The sequence below is a fragment of the Sinocyclocheilus anshuiensis genome, unplaced genomic scaffold, assembly GCF_001515605.1.
Source record: "Sinocyclocheilus anshuiensis isolate Anshui unplaced genomic scaffold, SAMN03320099.WGS_v1.1 scaffold838, whole genome shotgun sequence".
Taxonomy (NCBI): domain Eukaryota; kingdom Metazoa; phylum Chordata; class Actinopteri; order Cypriniformes; family Cyprinidae; genus Sinocyclocheilus; species Sinocyclocheilus anshuiensis.
This window is the reverse complement of record NW_015539915.1, coordinates 711,108-728,241: the sequence shown is the minus strand read 5'-3', so window position 1 is coordinate 728,241 and position 17,134 is coordinate 711,108. Positions and strand designations below refer to the sequence as shown.

Here is a 17,134-nt window from a genome sequence, read left to right as displayed (position 1 = left end):
GCTTGCAGGTTTCATTTCCATTGTCACATGGAATTTCCCTTAAGTGAAGGTTTAGCATTTTTGCTTGTGTCGATTGTTTTGGTATAGAACAAGCAGGTGACAACTAGGTACCATATTCCTATTTTTTCTTTACCCTCTGGTGCTCTTCAGTCATTTTTGACCAAAAAGAAAAAAAAGTCTGTTTTGGTTTGTTAGAACTTTTTTACTTTATCGTAATGGTACGAAACTTGGTAAAAGTTTTAGCACTTGCTAAGTAAACACAAAAACATGGAAGCCCGATTCCGCCACTGAATAAAAAATCAAAAAGGTAATTGTGAGTTTTTATCTCACAATTCTGATATTTATTTCTGGTAATTATGATTTTTGATTTATGATTTTTTTCTCAGAATTGCAAGATGTGAACTCACAATTACAAGAAATAAAGTCACAATTGTAAGATATAAACTCACAATTCTGAGAAAAAAAGTCAGAATTGTGGGTTTATATCTCTCAATTATATTGCAATTCTGACACGCAATTATAACACGCAATTGTGACTTTATATCATGCACTTATGACTTTACAACTCATTTACACCTCACGACTGTGAGAAAAAGTCAAAATTGTAAGAAATCGCAATTGTGAGAAAAAGTCAGAATTATGAGAAGTCGCAATTGCGAAAAAAGTCAAAATTGTGAAAAGAAAATTTGCAATTGCGAGAAAAAGTCAGAATTGAAGGATAAAAAAGTTGGAATGACCTTTTAAAAAAAATTTTTATTCAGTAGTGGAAATGGGCTTCCATAAAAACATTTTTTTTTTAAAACATGGTTTGCATAAAATCAATTTCATAGTGGAAACGTTTGGTACTGCACCCAAACGAAATCTTACTGAAAGCTCTTATTTTTGATATATCAACCTCAAATTTGGAACATAATTTAAATATTTTCTTTTAAAGATTTATTGTTGGAATTTTTGTGATAGGACAGTATGATGACAGGAAGCGAAGTGGGAGATAGAGAGGGGGATGTGAACTTGGGATGCCCAAAGCACAACAGCGCTATATGTTGGTGCGCTGCCCACGAGGCTATCAGCGCAGATGGAACACAACTTAATTTTATTATTACTTGCTTTGACTATACTGCTGTGAAAGTTATAGGAATTTCACCAGAGATAGTCCAGCCACAATGCTAATTTATGCAGGAAATTTAATATGCAGCTAAAAGGTCACAACACTGCTGTTGCATGTTTGGCAGGAAAAAATAGCAAAGGAAACTTTCTTGTGAAGTGTGTGCTGACGTAGATTCCGGTTATGTAACCCCAGTCTATAAAGGACAACATCATCACAGCATGTTTGGAGACTGGAGTTCCCAAAGGGTTCTGCTTTGTTGGTTGAGTCTTTGTGGGTGTAAGCTGAAGATGTGTGTTCATCATATGTGATAACACCATCCTTCTGTAGCTGAAGCCCTGCAGGGGCCAGAAGGTTTCAGGACTTCAGTGCCGTGGGTGGAATACAACACGAGCTACAGCTTGAAGCACTGTTACTGAGCTCAAGTCAAACTCTCACCATTAGGTGCCTCTTAACGGTGTGGGCGAAGCACATCATTCAGTAAAGGCCTCGCAGGGGTGAATTATTCTTACAGACACTTTGTTGAGTGGAGCTGGAGAGGTACGGGCTCGAAATGAAATCCACCTACTTATAAAATGAGACTTGCCTACCTCTGCATTGATGTTATTCAACTTTTATATAACACAAAACTCTGACCACACCCACAGAAATAAAAAATAAGCTATTCTGGAAAAAGAGTGGGAAGCTAGTGTTTACCATGGGAATACTGCACACAGCAACATTTGCCCAGCCAATGACATACATTTTGGGGCGGGATTATCTTTTTGACCAACCAGTGGCAGACTGGGGAAGTTTTCTGGAAACCTGTTTGAAATTAATAACTTTGTGTTTACATACAGGTGCATCTCAATAAATTAGAATGTCGTGGAAAAGCTCCATGCCATGCCGAATTGAGGCAGTAATTAAAGCAAAAGGAGCCCCTACCAAGTATTGAGTACATGTACAGTAAATGAACATACTTTCCAGAAGGCCAACAATTCACTAAAAATGTTTTTTTTATTGGTCTTATGAAGTATTCTAATTTGTTGAGATAGTGAATTGGTGGGTTTTTGTTAAATGTGAGCCAAAATCATCACAATTAAAAGAACCAAAGACTTCAACTACTTCAGTCTGTGTGCATTGAATTTATTTAATACACGAGTTTCACAATTTGAGTTGAATTACTGAAATAAATGAACTTTTCCACGACATTCTAATTTATTGAGATGCACCTGTAGATGGCATATTCTCATAGGCCAATGCCGCTAACGAGTTAGCATTGAAGACCATTGGGTCAACTGTTTTTTTGAACGAGTTTTGAGTTAAATGCCTGAAATAAGGGCTGTGGTTAACACAAGCTCAAAGTATTTTTACATTGTATTCTACAACATAAAATCCAACCACGGAGGTTGTCAGGGACGCTAAACACCATCACGCTGCTTTCACAGCTTCGCTGTGTTTGTTATCACAATCTTGCAAACTATTCTAACTCAAACTTTCAGGGAAAATGTTTCTTAATATAGACTGAAAGAGTTGGCGGAAGCTTAGTGATGTTGAAGTCATGTGACCGTGGTGTAGCTTATTTATAGCCCACATTTAGCTTATTTTAGACTTCATAACTCATTATAGTTGTGTTAATTTGTGAAGATTATCATGATGAACAAAACATGCAAGAATTATAAACTTTTGTTGGTCACAAAGCCTATTTTCTGGAGTAATTCACAAGCCAATGGAAAAATCCTACTGAGTTTTTGTCAAAAGCGATGCTAACTTACAGGTTGGCCGACTAAAACATTTCATCACTGCAAAACTCTATTTTTATTCTCATAATTTCAGAATATACGGAATTCAAATAAAGAGCTAATTTCTTGAGCACTGATTATATACATTGTGTATGTAGGCTAGGGGTTGCACCGACTAGTCGACTTCAATGCTCTGCCATGACGCTCTAAGCTTGACGCTGACTAGTCGCTGGTCCTATAGAGGGCGCAACAGGACAAGAAATCTTTGAAGGACTTCCACATTTACGCTCCGTTTCCAAACAGTTAAAATGACAAATAAATGCATACTCTGAAATCATTCAGCGCGGAAATGTATTGTCAACACTGTTCTGTGATTTCTCAATAAAATAGCTTAGAAACTGAAAAGTTCAAGCATATATTTCTTAAAAACTAAATCCCACAGCGTCACTACTAGTAGAGAGACGCTGCCAGGTAGAATTAATTCACACACGCAATCGCTCTCACTAATGCATTCATATGAATGTAATCTTTACTGTGCTACTTTATCTGTATCTGATTTAGAACGAGCAGAAATCTGTGAGAAATATAACGACCCAAAGACAAAAGAACTGATAAAAATGAGGTGTTATAGGAGCAATAGCCATGTGGGCAGTGCTGAGTCATATGCCATAGCTGTTGACAAAACCAAACCAGTCCAATCCGGCTTTGTTGGTACCATGAAGCTGATCATCAACTTTCTCTGTCAACTCAGGCTTGATCCTGAGTTAAAGGAGCACGTGCACATGAAAGTGTGACATCTGTAATGAACAGCCAATCACATGCCTTGAAACTTTGATTCACTTCTCTCTCGAGAGAGTCTGTGCGATTCACTACCAAAGATTAAAAGATTGAACAATATGAAGAATTTAAACACATTTACAAGATGAAACGATCTATCCATGAAAGAGGAAAACTTAAAGAAAACATCTTGCCATATAAGTGCAAGTAAAAGTTGTAAAGTTAGTTTATAGAGTTGATAATATTTATAGGTATAAAAACGCTTTAAAATCTAGGCTCATATGTAGTCATGTTTAAAGCTATTGATTCTAAAACTTATTTATATTGCATAATATCTATATGTTTATATTAATTTAAAATAAAAGCGTAATAATTACTATTAAACTAAGCTAGCTTGTGTAATGGATTAAGGGTATAATAATTATTACATAAATAATATAAAATATAAAAAATAATCATCTCTAAAAATCAGACAATTTTATCTTTATAAATGTTTTACTATGTAGCGTCCTTTAATTTGGAGTAAGAGAAACTGGGGGAGTGGCTTTATTGAGTCAGAGATGTGTCACTTTGCTTGAAGCTGATTGGTCAAATTTGGGTTTGAGCTCTCTAAACCAGAACATAACCTGCCCCAGCGCAGGTTAGCTGTGGAGTGTAAGTTACTAAGGCAATGAATGCTAAAAGCCAAGCCACTTTCATGGTACCTACAACCCAGGATTGGTGCAAACTAAACTGAAACTTACCTGGCTAGCCAGCTAAACCGGCTTCATGGAACAGGCCCAGAATTATTTGTTCATTAATGACGTCATCAGCGACTAGTCGACTTTGACTCGACTTTCATCACATAAATGTCGACTTTAAAAAATCAGAAGTCATTCAACCCCTAATGTAGGCAGATACATTCTCAGACATATTACATCCACTATGTTGCCTAACAATTTCCTCAGGTGTTTAAATTTAAGTTACTTTCTTGGTGCCTATAACGCTTACCGTGTGCTATTTTTGGATTTCTGGTGACTCTTCAGGCCTTATGAGATAGCAAAGCTTGATTTTTGCACACTTCAAAATCTCAGGTAATGCAGTAGGCCTCCTTGGTATTGTTTGTATATTGTTTCATGAATACTGCGTAGGCCTACACAAGTGGCGCAGAAATGTCTTCACCCTTAAATTTGAATATCACTTGCCTTAGTTTATATGCTCTAAATTACATAATACTACATCCTGTGTATAGATTATAGCGATTCACAGAGCCAAAATGAACGAATACTGATGTATCCTGGAAAATAAAAACAAGTGAAGGGTCAGCTTCAGCAAACTTGAACCTTCAAAACAACCGACTGTTTTTGTTTGTCAGTGGTTTGCGCGCGTCTTGGGAATTGATGGACATCGCGCTGGCCAATAAGATCACTGGGAAATTTCAATTTGTTGCTTCCTGCTTCTGATTGGTCAGTCTTGCCTTGTGGGCGAGGCCGCATTTTCCGGTTTTCCTTCTTAATGCTGTGTTCTAATGGTGTTACAGGAATTCGATATTAGTCTCTCATGCTCACGATCAGGATTATTAGTAAAACAATGGAGACCATCGACCATCACACAGTATCCGTGTGCGCCACGTTAACAATTAATTGATCATTAGTATCGCGCGCAAAAGAAAGCTAAGAAGACTCAGCGAGCTTTCATTGTAAGAAAGCAACTTGATCTGGGGTGCGCACGCGTTCTGGAGTCTTTTTGTTGGACTTCCTTGGATATCCATATCGTTGACTTTCTCGTAAGTTTACCTTTTTAATTTTGTGGAAAGTTGTAAATCACTGTGTTTCAAAAAACTTTTAAAATGACCGTGTCATACTGCCATTCGTGCTTAATAATTATTTTCTGTACTTATTGAATGTGTAATTTTGCACTCAAACAATACACGTATTAAAATTAAGTCTTTCAATTCGCTTCAAAAAGACATTTAGTTTACTGCACATTTACTTGTTCATATTTAATTTCACCGTTTCACTTTTCAGATGTAGGGAGTTTTTTGTTTTTTTTTAATCCGTCTGTTTGAACTTGTTTTCGTTTCATTTGTGTTGCTCACACATGTGTAAGAGTGATTGCACATCGTCCATCTGTGATTTTCAGTCTGCTCTGATGAGTCAGTGCTAGTTAGTGAAGGGCAGATTCGTTACTCGTTATAATTACACGGACTGTTTACCATCTCTTCCTTTTCACGAAGTATGTGCATTTTGTGTATTTTTGTTGTAAACCGTCACACTGAATATGACCTGTTCCAGAAAAGTTTGCAATGCAGTTGTTTACTGTGCTTCACCAGGGAAGCGACACATTTACAGGAGAGCTCCATCCACAAATATAATATAGTGAGTACTTCCTGTTGCTCCAAACATATATGATTTTCTTTCCACAAAAAAGAAATTCAGAATGTTAGGTGCTGACGGCCACAGTTTGCATACACTTTCATTTATTATTTTTCCATTCAATGAAAGACTGTCATTCTGCTTAACATCTCCTTTACTGTTCCACACAAGAAAGAAAAGTCATACAGGTTTGGAACAACACGAGGATGAACCGTGTTGGGGGTAACGCATTACAAGTAATGCAAGTTACGTAATCGGATTACTTTTTTCAAGTAACTAGTAAAGTAACGCATTACTTTTTCATTTACAAGAGAATATCTGAGTTACTTTTTCAAATAAGTAACGCAAGTAACTTTTTTTTTTTCCCAATTTATTGATTGACAGCTCTCCTGTCCCCATGTTGAGAGAAATCAGAAGATGTTACTGTAGTTATAAAATAAATATGAATATGCATTAATTCATCTCACACACACAAAAAACACACAGATTCAGTATTTCTCAAAATGAATAAAAATAATGCAACTCCGAATATGACGCAAACCTGCAATAATTAAATGTTAAACAACACAAATATGCTTCATTTATTTAATCCCATTCTATTAACCAATGTCTTTGCTTCTGACCTTCGATCATCCAGTTCAACCGTACTAATAAGCACAAATTACTCTAGACAAACATTTGTGTGTATTTTTATATTGCTGAAGTGTGTTGAAATTTATTCTTTTGCATTCTACTGTACGGACGTAAATTGACTTTCCCTTCAGCCTGAGGCTTATTCATTTCACTTTTGGTGTGAAAAGGCTTTTATATTTGCCAAAAATATAACTTTTTTTTTTTATTTTAAAAACAAACAAGTAAGCCCTGTCCAGATTTAAAAAGTAGCGCAAAAGTAACGTAACGCATTACTTTCCATAAAAAAGTAACTAAGTAACGTAATTAGTTACTTTTTAATGGAGTAATGCAATATTGTAATGCATTACTTTTAAACGTAACTTTCCCCAACACTGAGGATGAGTAAATGATGACAGGGTTATAATTTGTGTGTGAAATATCCCTTTAATGATTGATGAATAAGCGACAAGGAAAATCACGAGACTCGTTCGAAAGGGAAGATTAGCACGTAACGTGGTTGGTCAGTGAGTCACTGTTGTCATAGAAACATCGTTGCCAGTCAAATTAGTTGTTTTTGGGTACGTTCAGAATTTGGAACGTTTGCTTTTAACCACAAGCACGTCGGCTTTTATCTCGCAAATGAGCAGCTCATCCCTCGGGACTGTGTTTTCTATGAAATGGAGCAGAACAGTAGGTCTGTCGTATAGGATGCACTGAACTCAGTAAAGGAGATCAGTGGTTCAAGAAAAGACTCCTGCCATTAAACCTGCTTGACCACAAGACTCTTCCTTAATCCAATAACAGTGTTTAGAGCTAAGAGTACACCCAGTTTACAGGAGCTTTAGAGATTGCAGAGCAGGAGGGAAATTAACTTTTCTTCTGACCTCCATCCACTGTGATTAGTAAATGCCTTTTTGCATTTTGTTAGTTTGTTTTCTCCCAATTTGAATAGCTTTAAAATATCAGAACTGAACTTCTTTTGCATTGCACAAATTATTATAGCGTCAGTCAGCATTCACTGATAAGTAACTGTTCAGTTCCTCCTGGGAAGTTCACATTTACGAGTTGGGAAGTTGTAACTAAGTACTACGTCAGGTGCATTCAAGTCACTTCACTTGGAGCAAGATGGCAAGATACCTTTTCTGCATAATTTTTTTTAACTCTATATCCATAAAATCATGAATAAAGAATGCGCATTGGGTGTGTTTTTGTTTTGTTTTTATTCAGTTGACGCAAAGGTGCTGTAAATTGAATTATTATATTCTAGTATAATTGTACACTATGGTATTTTGTTCATGCAACCTAATTTTATTGTAAATTTAAACATATATATTTGAGCAGATTTACCATTTATACAGACGCTGCATCCATTGTGTTTTCTCACTGACACTTTTACATTTTTGCATTGTAAATCTGAGGCACTTTTGTAACTTTGCCCTGTTGGTGCTGTTTTGTACTAACTAGCTTATGTTGACAAAGTATGTGTTCCTTTACAACTAACTAAACTTAACCTGTTAACTGTCCAACTGTTTCAGCATAAACCTGATAATAACATTTCCAACTGAAATCTGTAAATCTTGAATGGTTAGAAGTTTGGTCTCTTTTTAAAGAAAGCACTTTGCATATTATTGAAGTCAAACAAGCTATAATTAGGAAACTGAGAAGAAAAATCACCAAATATGAACTGAGCTTTCCAATGATATACAATTTGTTTAGATTAGATGGGTTAATGGGCCCACCGTTTGGCCAGTGACAGTTAACAGGTTAATAAACATGGTTTTCTATAATGAGGTTTTGCTAATATTGAAGTTGAAATTCATATGCATAAGTTACAGTAGATTGGAAAAGAAAAATAAATGCGTGTTTATAAGTTTATCCCCATCATGGTGTCTTATTTACTTATTTTAAACTGACAGCTAAATGTTTAATAAAAACACTCTTCTGGGACATTAAAATATTACATTTAATCTATGAATCATTCGGTGGAAATATTGGCAGGGCAAGTAAAAAAATTCAAATAAGTTTCTTCAAGCATGTATTTGTTTCTAAACACAACTTCTTGTCAAATCGCATCAATCAAGGCAGTTTGACTGGTAGATAAGCAAAATACAGACTGCTTGCATGTAGCCGTGTTCATCTGGTGGTGGGTGTTCATTTCACACATCGTTTCAGAGGGATGCTGCTATGCAGCTTTCTTACTGGCTGACTAATATTTTCATCCACAGGTCCAAAATGCCACAGACAACTCCATATTCAAGCAAATTCAACCCTAGTACTTACAGCAACAGCCATAGTCACCGCCAGCCTGTGGAGGAGAACTATGGGGGTCTGCACTACCGTGATAATAAGCTTGTGTCTGGCTCTCTGGAAGCCCTGATACAGCTCTTAGTCCCGACTGTGGACTATTACCCTGATGTAAGTATACAGCCTTTGCTGTGATAATTATTAGTTGCATGGTAAATGTCAACGTTTGACTGACGCTTTAGTTTTTCCTGTCATTTTTCAGAGATCATACATTTTCACTTTCCTGCTAAGTTCCCGTCTCTTCCTGCATCCGTTTGAGCTCATGTCTCGTGTTTGTTACCTCTGTGTGGACCATCACAGGGTTGGTGACCCACAGACAGATAAGGTAATCTTATATCACCAAATGAGTCATTTTACATCACAACAATGTTACCTTCTCTGGAAATATAACCCGGATGTATTGCATAACCATTTGGTAATGTCTGTTTTTGGATAATCCAGTGAATTAATCAGACTTTGCCAGTGAAAGGTATTCGATGGATGCAAACCAAAAGATAAGATTATTCATAACAAATGACTGAATAAATCTGGCATGAGTGCAAAAACACATTCATATTATGTAACACTTGAACAAAAGATTCAAAAGAGTCATACATAATAAAATGATTGTAGCCACGTTTGAATCCTTTTTAAAATGGCCGATACACACACCTGTGTGACAACTCATGTATCAATATATTTTAATATGCCAAATTGTCCGCAAACACCATGTGACACACAACACATCAAAAATAAATCACTCCCATTAGGGGTTTGAAACTTTGGGTTCATAGAAAATACATTAAAGGGATAGTTCACCCAAAAATATTCTGTCATCACATACTCGGCCTCAGATTGTTACAAACCTGTATGAGTTTTTGTCTTCTGTTGAACACGTAGGAAAATACTTTAAAGAATTTTGGTAACCAAATTATTGCTGTTCCCATTAATTTCCGTTATATATATATTTTTTCATACTATGGAAGTCTATGGGTACCAGCAACTGTTTGGTTACCAACATTCTTTAAAGTATCTTATGTGTTCAGCAGAAGAAAGAAACTCATACAGGTTTGGAACAACATGAGAGTAAAAAATGATGACAGAATTTTCATTTTTAGGTGAATTATCCCTACAAGTTCTTTTGGTTTACTCTGTCTCGCACTCTGTCTCGCACTCTGTCTCGCACTCTGTCTCGCTCTCTCTCTCGCGCTCTATCTCTCTCGCTCTCTCTCGCTTGCGCACACTCTCGCTCTCTCTCTCGCTCTCTCTCTCGCTCTCTCTCTCGCTCTGTCTCTCGCTCTGTCTCTCGCTCTGTCTCTCGCTCTCTGTCTCGCTCTCTGTCTCGCTCTCTGTCTCGCTCTCTGTCTCGCTCTCTGTCTCGCTCTCTGTCTCGCACTCTGTCTCGCACTCTGTCTCGCACTCTGTCTCGCAGAGTCTTAACTTTGATAAAGAATATCTCTTTGGTTTTGAGACTTTAGTCTTTGCAACTTCAGGGATCTTATCTATGTACAATCAGCTTGTAACACTCCAAAGAGAAAGGAAAACTTGAAATCGCATCATATGACCCCTTTAATCTAACATTTTTCCATTTTGTTTCAGTATGCATCAATTATTATTTTAAATTCATTTCTTGAATCATTTAAATACGTTCCCTATGGTATCTTAGGCAAGACAAAATCTACTTTAGACACCAGAAAGTAACTCAAAAATGTAACCTTTGTGAGGATCTTTACCCCAAGGCATGCTAGAAATGTTGATGCATTATTTATTTATATATATATAACTGCCCCTCAAGTTCATTCATTCATTCATTCATTCATTCATTCATTCATTCATTCATTCATTCAGTGTGTTTTTTTTCTTTGTGCATTAAATTAATTATTAATGGCCAGTTTAAACAATTCACTTTACTAAAAAACTGTACTTGAAAATGTCAGGTTTTAGTAAACACATTTTTTAGTAGCTAATCGCTATTAGTTACTAATAGTTGTACCCAATAGCAACTATCTTATAGCAAACTGTAGATGATTCAGTGCTAAATTGTCTTGCTTTATTCAACAGAAAAGAATACGGGAAATAGCACCGAAAATCGTGCAGCTGCTCACAGAATGGACGGAGACCTTTCCGTACGACTTCAGGGATGAGCGCATGATGCGCAGCCTTAAAGAGATGACCCATCGTCTTGCCTTTGGAGATGAGGTCAGCAGAGATGATGCCTTCCTGATGATCTAGCAGAAATATCATGATTGCATCATGTTATTGTTTGTTTTTTAACTAAGTTGAATCTTGAATAAATAAATACTGACATATGGCTAAATTCAAAACCGCTTTTGTATGGATATATCGATATATAGGACAACAACATGACATGGATTTGAAGCCAAATGCAAATGTGTTGGATTTGCATGTACGCTGTTTGGCTCTAAGCCCTCTGACGTATTTAATTTTTGCTCAAGCTGTGATATCAACAACACAACAGCTTACAGTTACCAAATGTTATTTTTGGCTACAGACATGAATGGATATTATAATGCTGACGTAGGAAATGGTTGTGTTGTTTTTGACTAGCTGTCACGGAGGGCCATGCAGAGACTCATTCAGCGCCTCTTACGCAAGCTGACCACCCTCGGACAGTACGAAGAGTCTCTGGCGACATCCAGCGCCGCCGCCGCCGCCATGGACAGGCCACTCGCACTCAAGTCCAAGCAGCAGTTAGTACGCAGAGAAGAGTGCGTTTTGAACCTGTGCGATGACCCTTTCGTCTTCGCCCAACAGCTGACGCACATTGAGATGGTGAGTGATGGCAAGGTTCAATCTGATTGGCTGTCAGTATTGATGTTCTGCGATTTTATAATAGTTCACCAAAAAATTAACATTTTGCTAAAAATTACTCACCCTCAGGCCATCCAACATGTAGATGAGTTTGTTTCTTCATGGGAACAGATTTGGAGAAATGTAGCATTGTCACTTGCCCACCAATGGATCCTCTGCAGTGAATGGGTGCCGTCAGAATGAGAGTCCAAACAGCTGATAACAACATCACAATAATTCACAAGAAATCCACACCACTCCATCAATTAATGTCTTGTGAAAGTGAAAAGCTGCGTGTTTGTAAGAAACAAATCCATCATTAAGGTGTTGTAACTGCATATTTCTCTCCTGATTCAGAAGCAATATTATGGATCGAGGACTTGTATTTTAGCCAGAAGCAATGATTTAAAGTTAAAAACATCCTAATGATGGATTTGTTTCCTTCAAACAGGTAACTTTTCCGTGCACAAGATGTTAACTGATGGACTGGAGTGGTGTGGATTATTGTGATGTTTTTATCAGCTGTTTGGACTCTCATTCTGACGGCACCCATTCACTGCAAAGGATCCATTGGTGGGCAAGTCATGTAATGCTAAATTTCTCCAAATATGTACTGGAGAAGAAATAAGATCATCTACATTGACAACCTGAGAGTAAGTTTTCAGAAAAATTTTATTACCAGATAAACTGCTTCTTTAAGCCTGCTCTCATGTTTTCTAGGAGCGACTCAGTTATATTGGCCCTGAAGAATTCGTTCAAGCGTTTGCTCAGAAAAGACCCTCGGACAACCATAAGGTAAGCCGGTCACACAGCTGTAGTTAAAGATTACGTAAGACACTGTAAATGGAAACCGAATGGCCACAGATAAAGAAGCAGCTTGACTATTTCAATGACAGTTGAACATTTGTCCCTCAGAGTTTCTTCAGCAAAAGAAAAGTGAGTAACCTGGAGGCTTACGTTGAATGGTTCAACAGACTGAGCTACCTGATAGCCACAGAAATTTGCATGGTGAGCACACCTTTCATCTATTTTGGGAATAAAGCAAAGCAGTGCTAGCAGGCAAAAATCTTATCTGTTGTTGTTGACGTCAAAGGTTGTGTAACTGCTCTGTCACTTGTATAATTCTGAGCCTATGCAGTTCATTCTGTTACTTTTGAAAAATCCGAAGGTGGTGGTTTGCTACTTTATTTCTAATGTAAAATCTGCTTCCTGAAGCAAAACCTATTGAGAACACTGCTGTATGTAACCGCGTATGATTTGCAATCACTGACACTATGCTACCCTCTGCTGGTTTGTCTTCAGCCGGTGAAGAAGAAACACCGAGCAAGAGTGCTGGAGTTCTTCATAGACGTGGCACAGGAATGCTTCAACATCGGCAACTTCAACTCATTAATGGCCATTATTAGTGAGTACACATTGAATTATATTGTCGTTAACTATGAATTTTAAAATGCAACGTTGAAAATGCAGTTTCTTAGCCATAGTCTTGATTTGCATTGAAGTGATTTCCCATTATTAACAATGTTTTACTGTGTAGCTGGGATGAACATGAACCCTGTATCCAGACTGAAGAAAACCTGGAATAAAGTCAACACAGACAAGTTTGACATCCTGGTGGTAAGGAAGAGAGAAAGATATGCAGTGGGGTCCAACAGTCTAATGGTGTCTGCACACCTAACGTAAAGCGAATTTTTGCATCGGGTTACTCACTAGTTTAATCGAACGATGTTTTTTGCGTCACTTGTGGAAAAATAATTCCGATACAACCGGACGTGTCAATAAGTTCTTTGCTGATTGGTTTGCGCGACACCGTGTTATGCGAATTTTCCGCTGAAGTTGAACATTTTTTACTTGCGTGGAAGACGCCCAATTTGTCGCCCGTGCAAATTCACATCTTTTCATTGACTTTGTAATCTACTGACGTAAATAATTAGATTTGCGAAACCACTGTATAATTTAAACTTGGAAATACACAACATTGTTTTTTTTTTTTTTTAAACAAACATTGAGAAAATGATGTGCCCCATTTTTCTGTCACCATACAAATAAGCAAATTTGTCACAATGACATTGTGATTTGCAAAAATGTTTATTTGAAATGGAATTACATTAGGAAAAATTTAAAATTGTAGTCGTCTTACTAGTAGTCTCAGACTTTTAGACTGACACTGTATATGGATGTTTTAAACTATGCTTGTTTTTCTATGCACACAGTTAATTTTGCTGTTTGTTTTGGTATTTTAGCACCAAATGGACCCATCTAGCAACTTCTACAGCTACCGCACTGCATTGCGGGGAGCAACTCAGAGGTCTAGTACAGCACACACAAGCCAAGAAATGGTAATTTTGTACAATTTTGTAATTTTATACAAAACTTTAATTGTAACACACTTAAGATTTGCGTGTGAATTTATTATGAATTCACCGTTCTTGTCTTTCAGATTGTTATTCCGTTCTTCAGCTTGTTCATAAAGGATATCTACTTCCTGAATGAAGGCTGTGTCAACAGATTGCCTAACGGCCACATCAATTTTGAGGTAAATTGACATTTAACACTCTATAATATTATATCACTTGGTTATCTAGTCGCTTTAAAAGCTTTTCTTTACTCGTCTTACAGAAATTTTGGGAGTTGGCCAAGCAAGTGAGCGAGTTTCTGTCCTGGAGGCAGGTGATCTGTCCTTTTGAGAGGGACAGGAAAACCCTGCAGTATCTCATCAGCACACCAGTGTTCAGTGAAGATGGTGAGCCGTCGCTGCTTTCTACTTACACTTAAAAAAATAGATAGTGAAATGGCTGTAGGTGTTTTGCAAAAAGAAAGGACCAATCACTATTCAAATAATACAATGATGTCACCTATTTCTGTAATAAATACTTGTTAATTTAGTAAATATTTCATCTTTATTGTAAGGTAACATCAATAAAGTGTAATTACAAATAAGTATTGAGTAATATTAATTATCTACATGTACTTACTAGGGCTGTCAAAATGGCTGAAAAACTCAATTTGAATTTTGTACTTAAATGTTATCAAAATTCGAATTATATTCGAATTTAAAATGCATAATTCCAGTTAGGGTGAAGAAAAGCTTTTGGCTTCTCTCCTGAGGGCGCATCGAGCAAAATATTACTAATGCACATTTATTCAAAGCATAAGATGAAATGACTATCTGTGAAAAAAGTGCATAATGTTTAAAATAATGTTTATAAACCAATTATATTTAAGTTGCTTAAACAACTATAAACAAAACAGCATCATGTATGTATTCATAGTTTAATACAAAGGGCAGAAAGCCAATCACACAGAGTACATTTTTCATTTTAAAAACACGAGTCACAGTGGGATGGGGAAAAAACCCCCGCCATAAAGTCTTGAGGTGTTTTTTCAAAGTTGAACTTGCATTAATTTTACATGGCTTTCTAAACATGCGGCTCTTTTGTGCGAGACGCGAGTGCAACGGTGATAGATGTCGCTCTATAAAATGCACGAAATATGCATTCTGTGTGAAGGGCTTGGTTTCAGTTTTGACATAAACAATATCTTCTCTGCATTGATGTTCTCTTTTCCTGCAATATTTGTAATTAACAATGCAGCAGCGCCGCATCCAGTGGCTTTAACTGGATAGGCTAACAAAAACATTAAAATGCAATGACACTTGCATCGTCATCGCATCTCGTGCGCCACTGATAAAAAAGCCGCGGTCACGCTACACTTTGAGCATGCGAATTCGCAGGCCAGACTTCACCAAACTTGAAATTTTGAACGCAGCAAAATGCGAAAACTTTTCACACGGGCTTGCGTTTCGGGTCCGACGCATGCGTATGAATGGAAGTCAATGGAACGAAAAGTGTAGTGTGACCGCGGCTTAAAGGCTGCCTCCTTAACGCACACCTAAAATTCGAATGCAACGTTTTTACATTCGAATGTGGATTTTTATTTTTTTATATTCGTTTTATCGACGAATATTCCAATTCTTTTTTTGACAGCTCTAGTACTTGCTACAGGGTTTGGTTTACGGTTAGTTGCTTGTAATTGTGCATAATTTCCTGTTATCACTATAACAAGTACTTGTAACTGTCACGTTACAATAAATTGTTGCCAGTATTTCTAGTGGTTTTGGGTGAATTAATGGGGTTTGTGGAATAAATGTATTTGTTGTGTTTCAGAGCTCCAGCTCACTTCATATGAGAGTGAAGGTCCTGAAAACAATCTGGAGAGAGACATGCGCCGTTCACTCAGGTCTGAATGCTTTTTTGAAAACCCTTGTTTAAGACATTAAGTTGTACATTTTAAACAACAATGACTTGCCACTACTGTATACGCTCACTCGATTTCATATGCTGTTTGTTTCTCATTGCTGTAGGTCGTCCCTCAGTAGAATGTGAACGGTGAATTTGGGATCGTGTCCTAACACAAGGACTGATGGCACTGAATACTTTGAAGGACTTTTGTAATCATTACACTTTTCTGTTGTTTCATTGGTGAAATTGAGGCTGGATTCTCATTGTGACAGTAACACTATGCTAAAGGAAACATCCTCATGTCATTTACCTCAAGAAGCTTAATGAAATGTGTTATAAATATGCTATAGATCTCCTGGGTGAATTAAGAGCATGTCGCTGGTTGACCTGTTCTACTATTACATTTTGTTTTTTGCTTTTGGTGAGTGGTATTAATAGTTTGTGTACTGAACATATTTGTTACAATATTAAAATATATTTTTGTGTATTATAGTTTCATGTGGTCAGTGTATGTTTCCCTATAAAGGATCTCTGAATTAAGCTGATTTTTGAGTAGTCACTCGTTTTTTCACCTCTTAAAAACTTTGTCATTTGTACAGTACAGTTATTTTATTTTTTTTAATTTCTGTGTTCTGTTTATAGTTTGTGATATGCAGAGCTTGACAGCAAATAAACAAGTACTCTTGCGCCACCTGGTGTCCAAACTAGTGTTGATACCACAACGTGGTGACCAATTTAGATCAACTTTAGATAAAATTTTGAACCATTTAAATGAATCCAATCTGTTCACAAAAAAAATAGAAATATGATAATGTACATTTTAATGCTGTTATACAGTTAAAAAGCTATTGGTTAAATCATACAAATATTTACAAAAAAATGTGTATATATTTATACTTGTGTAATAAAAGGGACAATAAAATTGTTTTAAACAAAACAGTGATGACATCAAGTAGTTTTCTGACAGCACAAATAATTGATGTTTTCAAATGGCATTTATTTATTTTTATTTCTTTTTTTTTTTTATATATAGTGCATTACAAAGTGGCACCGCAAGTAAAATACAGCGTGTCATAAACCAACAAAAACAGGATTTGAAAAAATTTTCCAAATTATTTGGCCTAATTTTGTCAGATTGACCTGAATACGCTTTCTCAAATATTTATTTAATATAAAAGAAATACCTAATAAATCTAAATCTTAAATGCTAACTTTTATGCTTAGAAAGTG

General features: G+C 36.6%; 1 protein-coding gene across 1 annotated transcript; it reads left to right on the top strand.

The window, feature by feature from the left end:
* Nucleotides 1-5,062: 5,062 nt before the first annotated feature.
* LOC107686427 (ras-GEF domain-containing family member 1B-B) lies at nt 5,063-16,399 on the top strand. The gene is made up of 14 exons (XM_016483411.1): nt 5,063-5,368; nt 8,795-8,984; nt 9,076-9,198; nt 10,914-11,051; nt 11,421-11,645; nt 12,384-12,458; nt 12,579-12,671; nt 12,966-13,068; nt 13,201-13,280; nt 13,907-14,002; nt 14,104-14,199; nt 14,283-14,406; nt 15,830-15,902; nt 16,027-16,399. The coding sequence occupies exons 2-14, from the start codon at nt 8,802-8,804 to the stop codon at nt 16,046-16,048; spliced, it is 1,431 nt and encodes a 476-aa protein (XP_016338897.1). The 5' UTR covers nt 5,063-5,368; nt 8,795-8,801; the 3' UTR covers nt 16,049-16,399.
* The last annotated feature ends 735 nt before the right edge of the window (nt 16,400-17,134 follow it).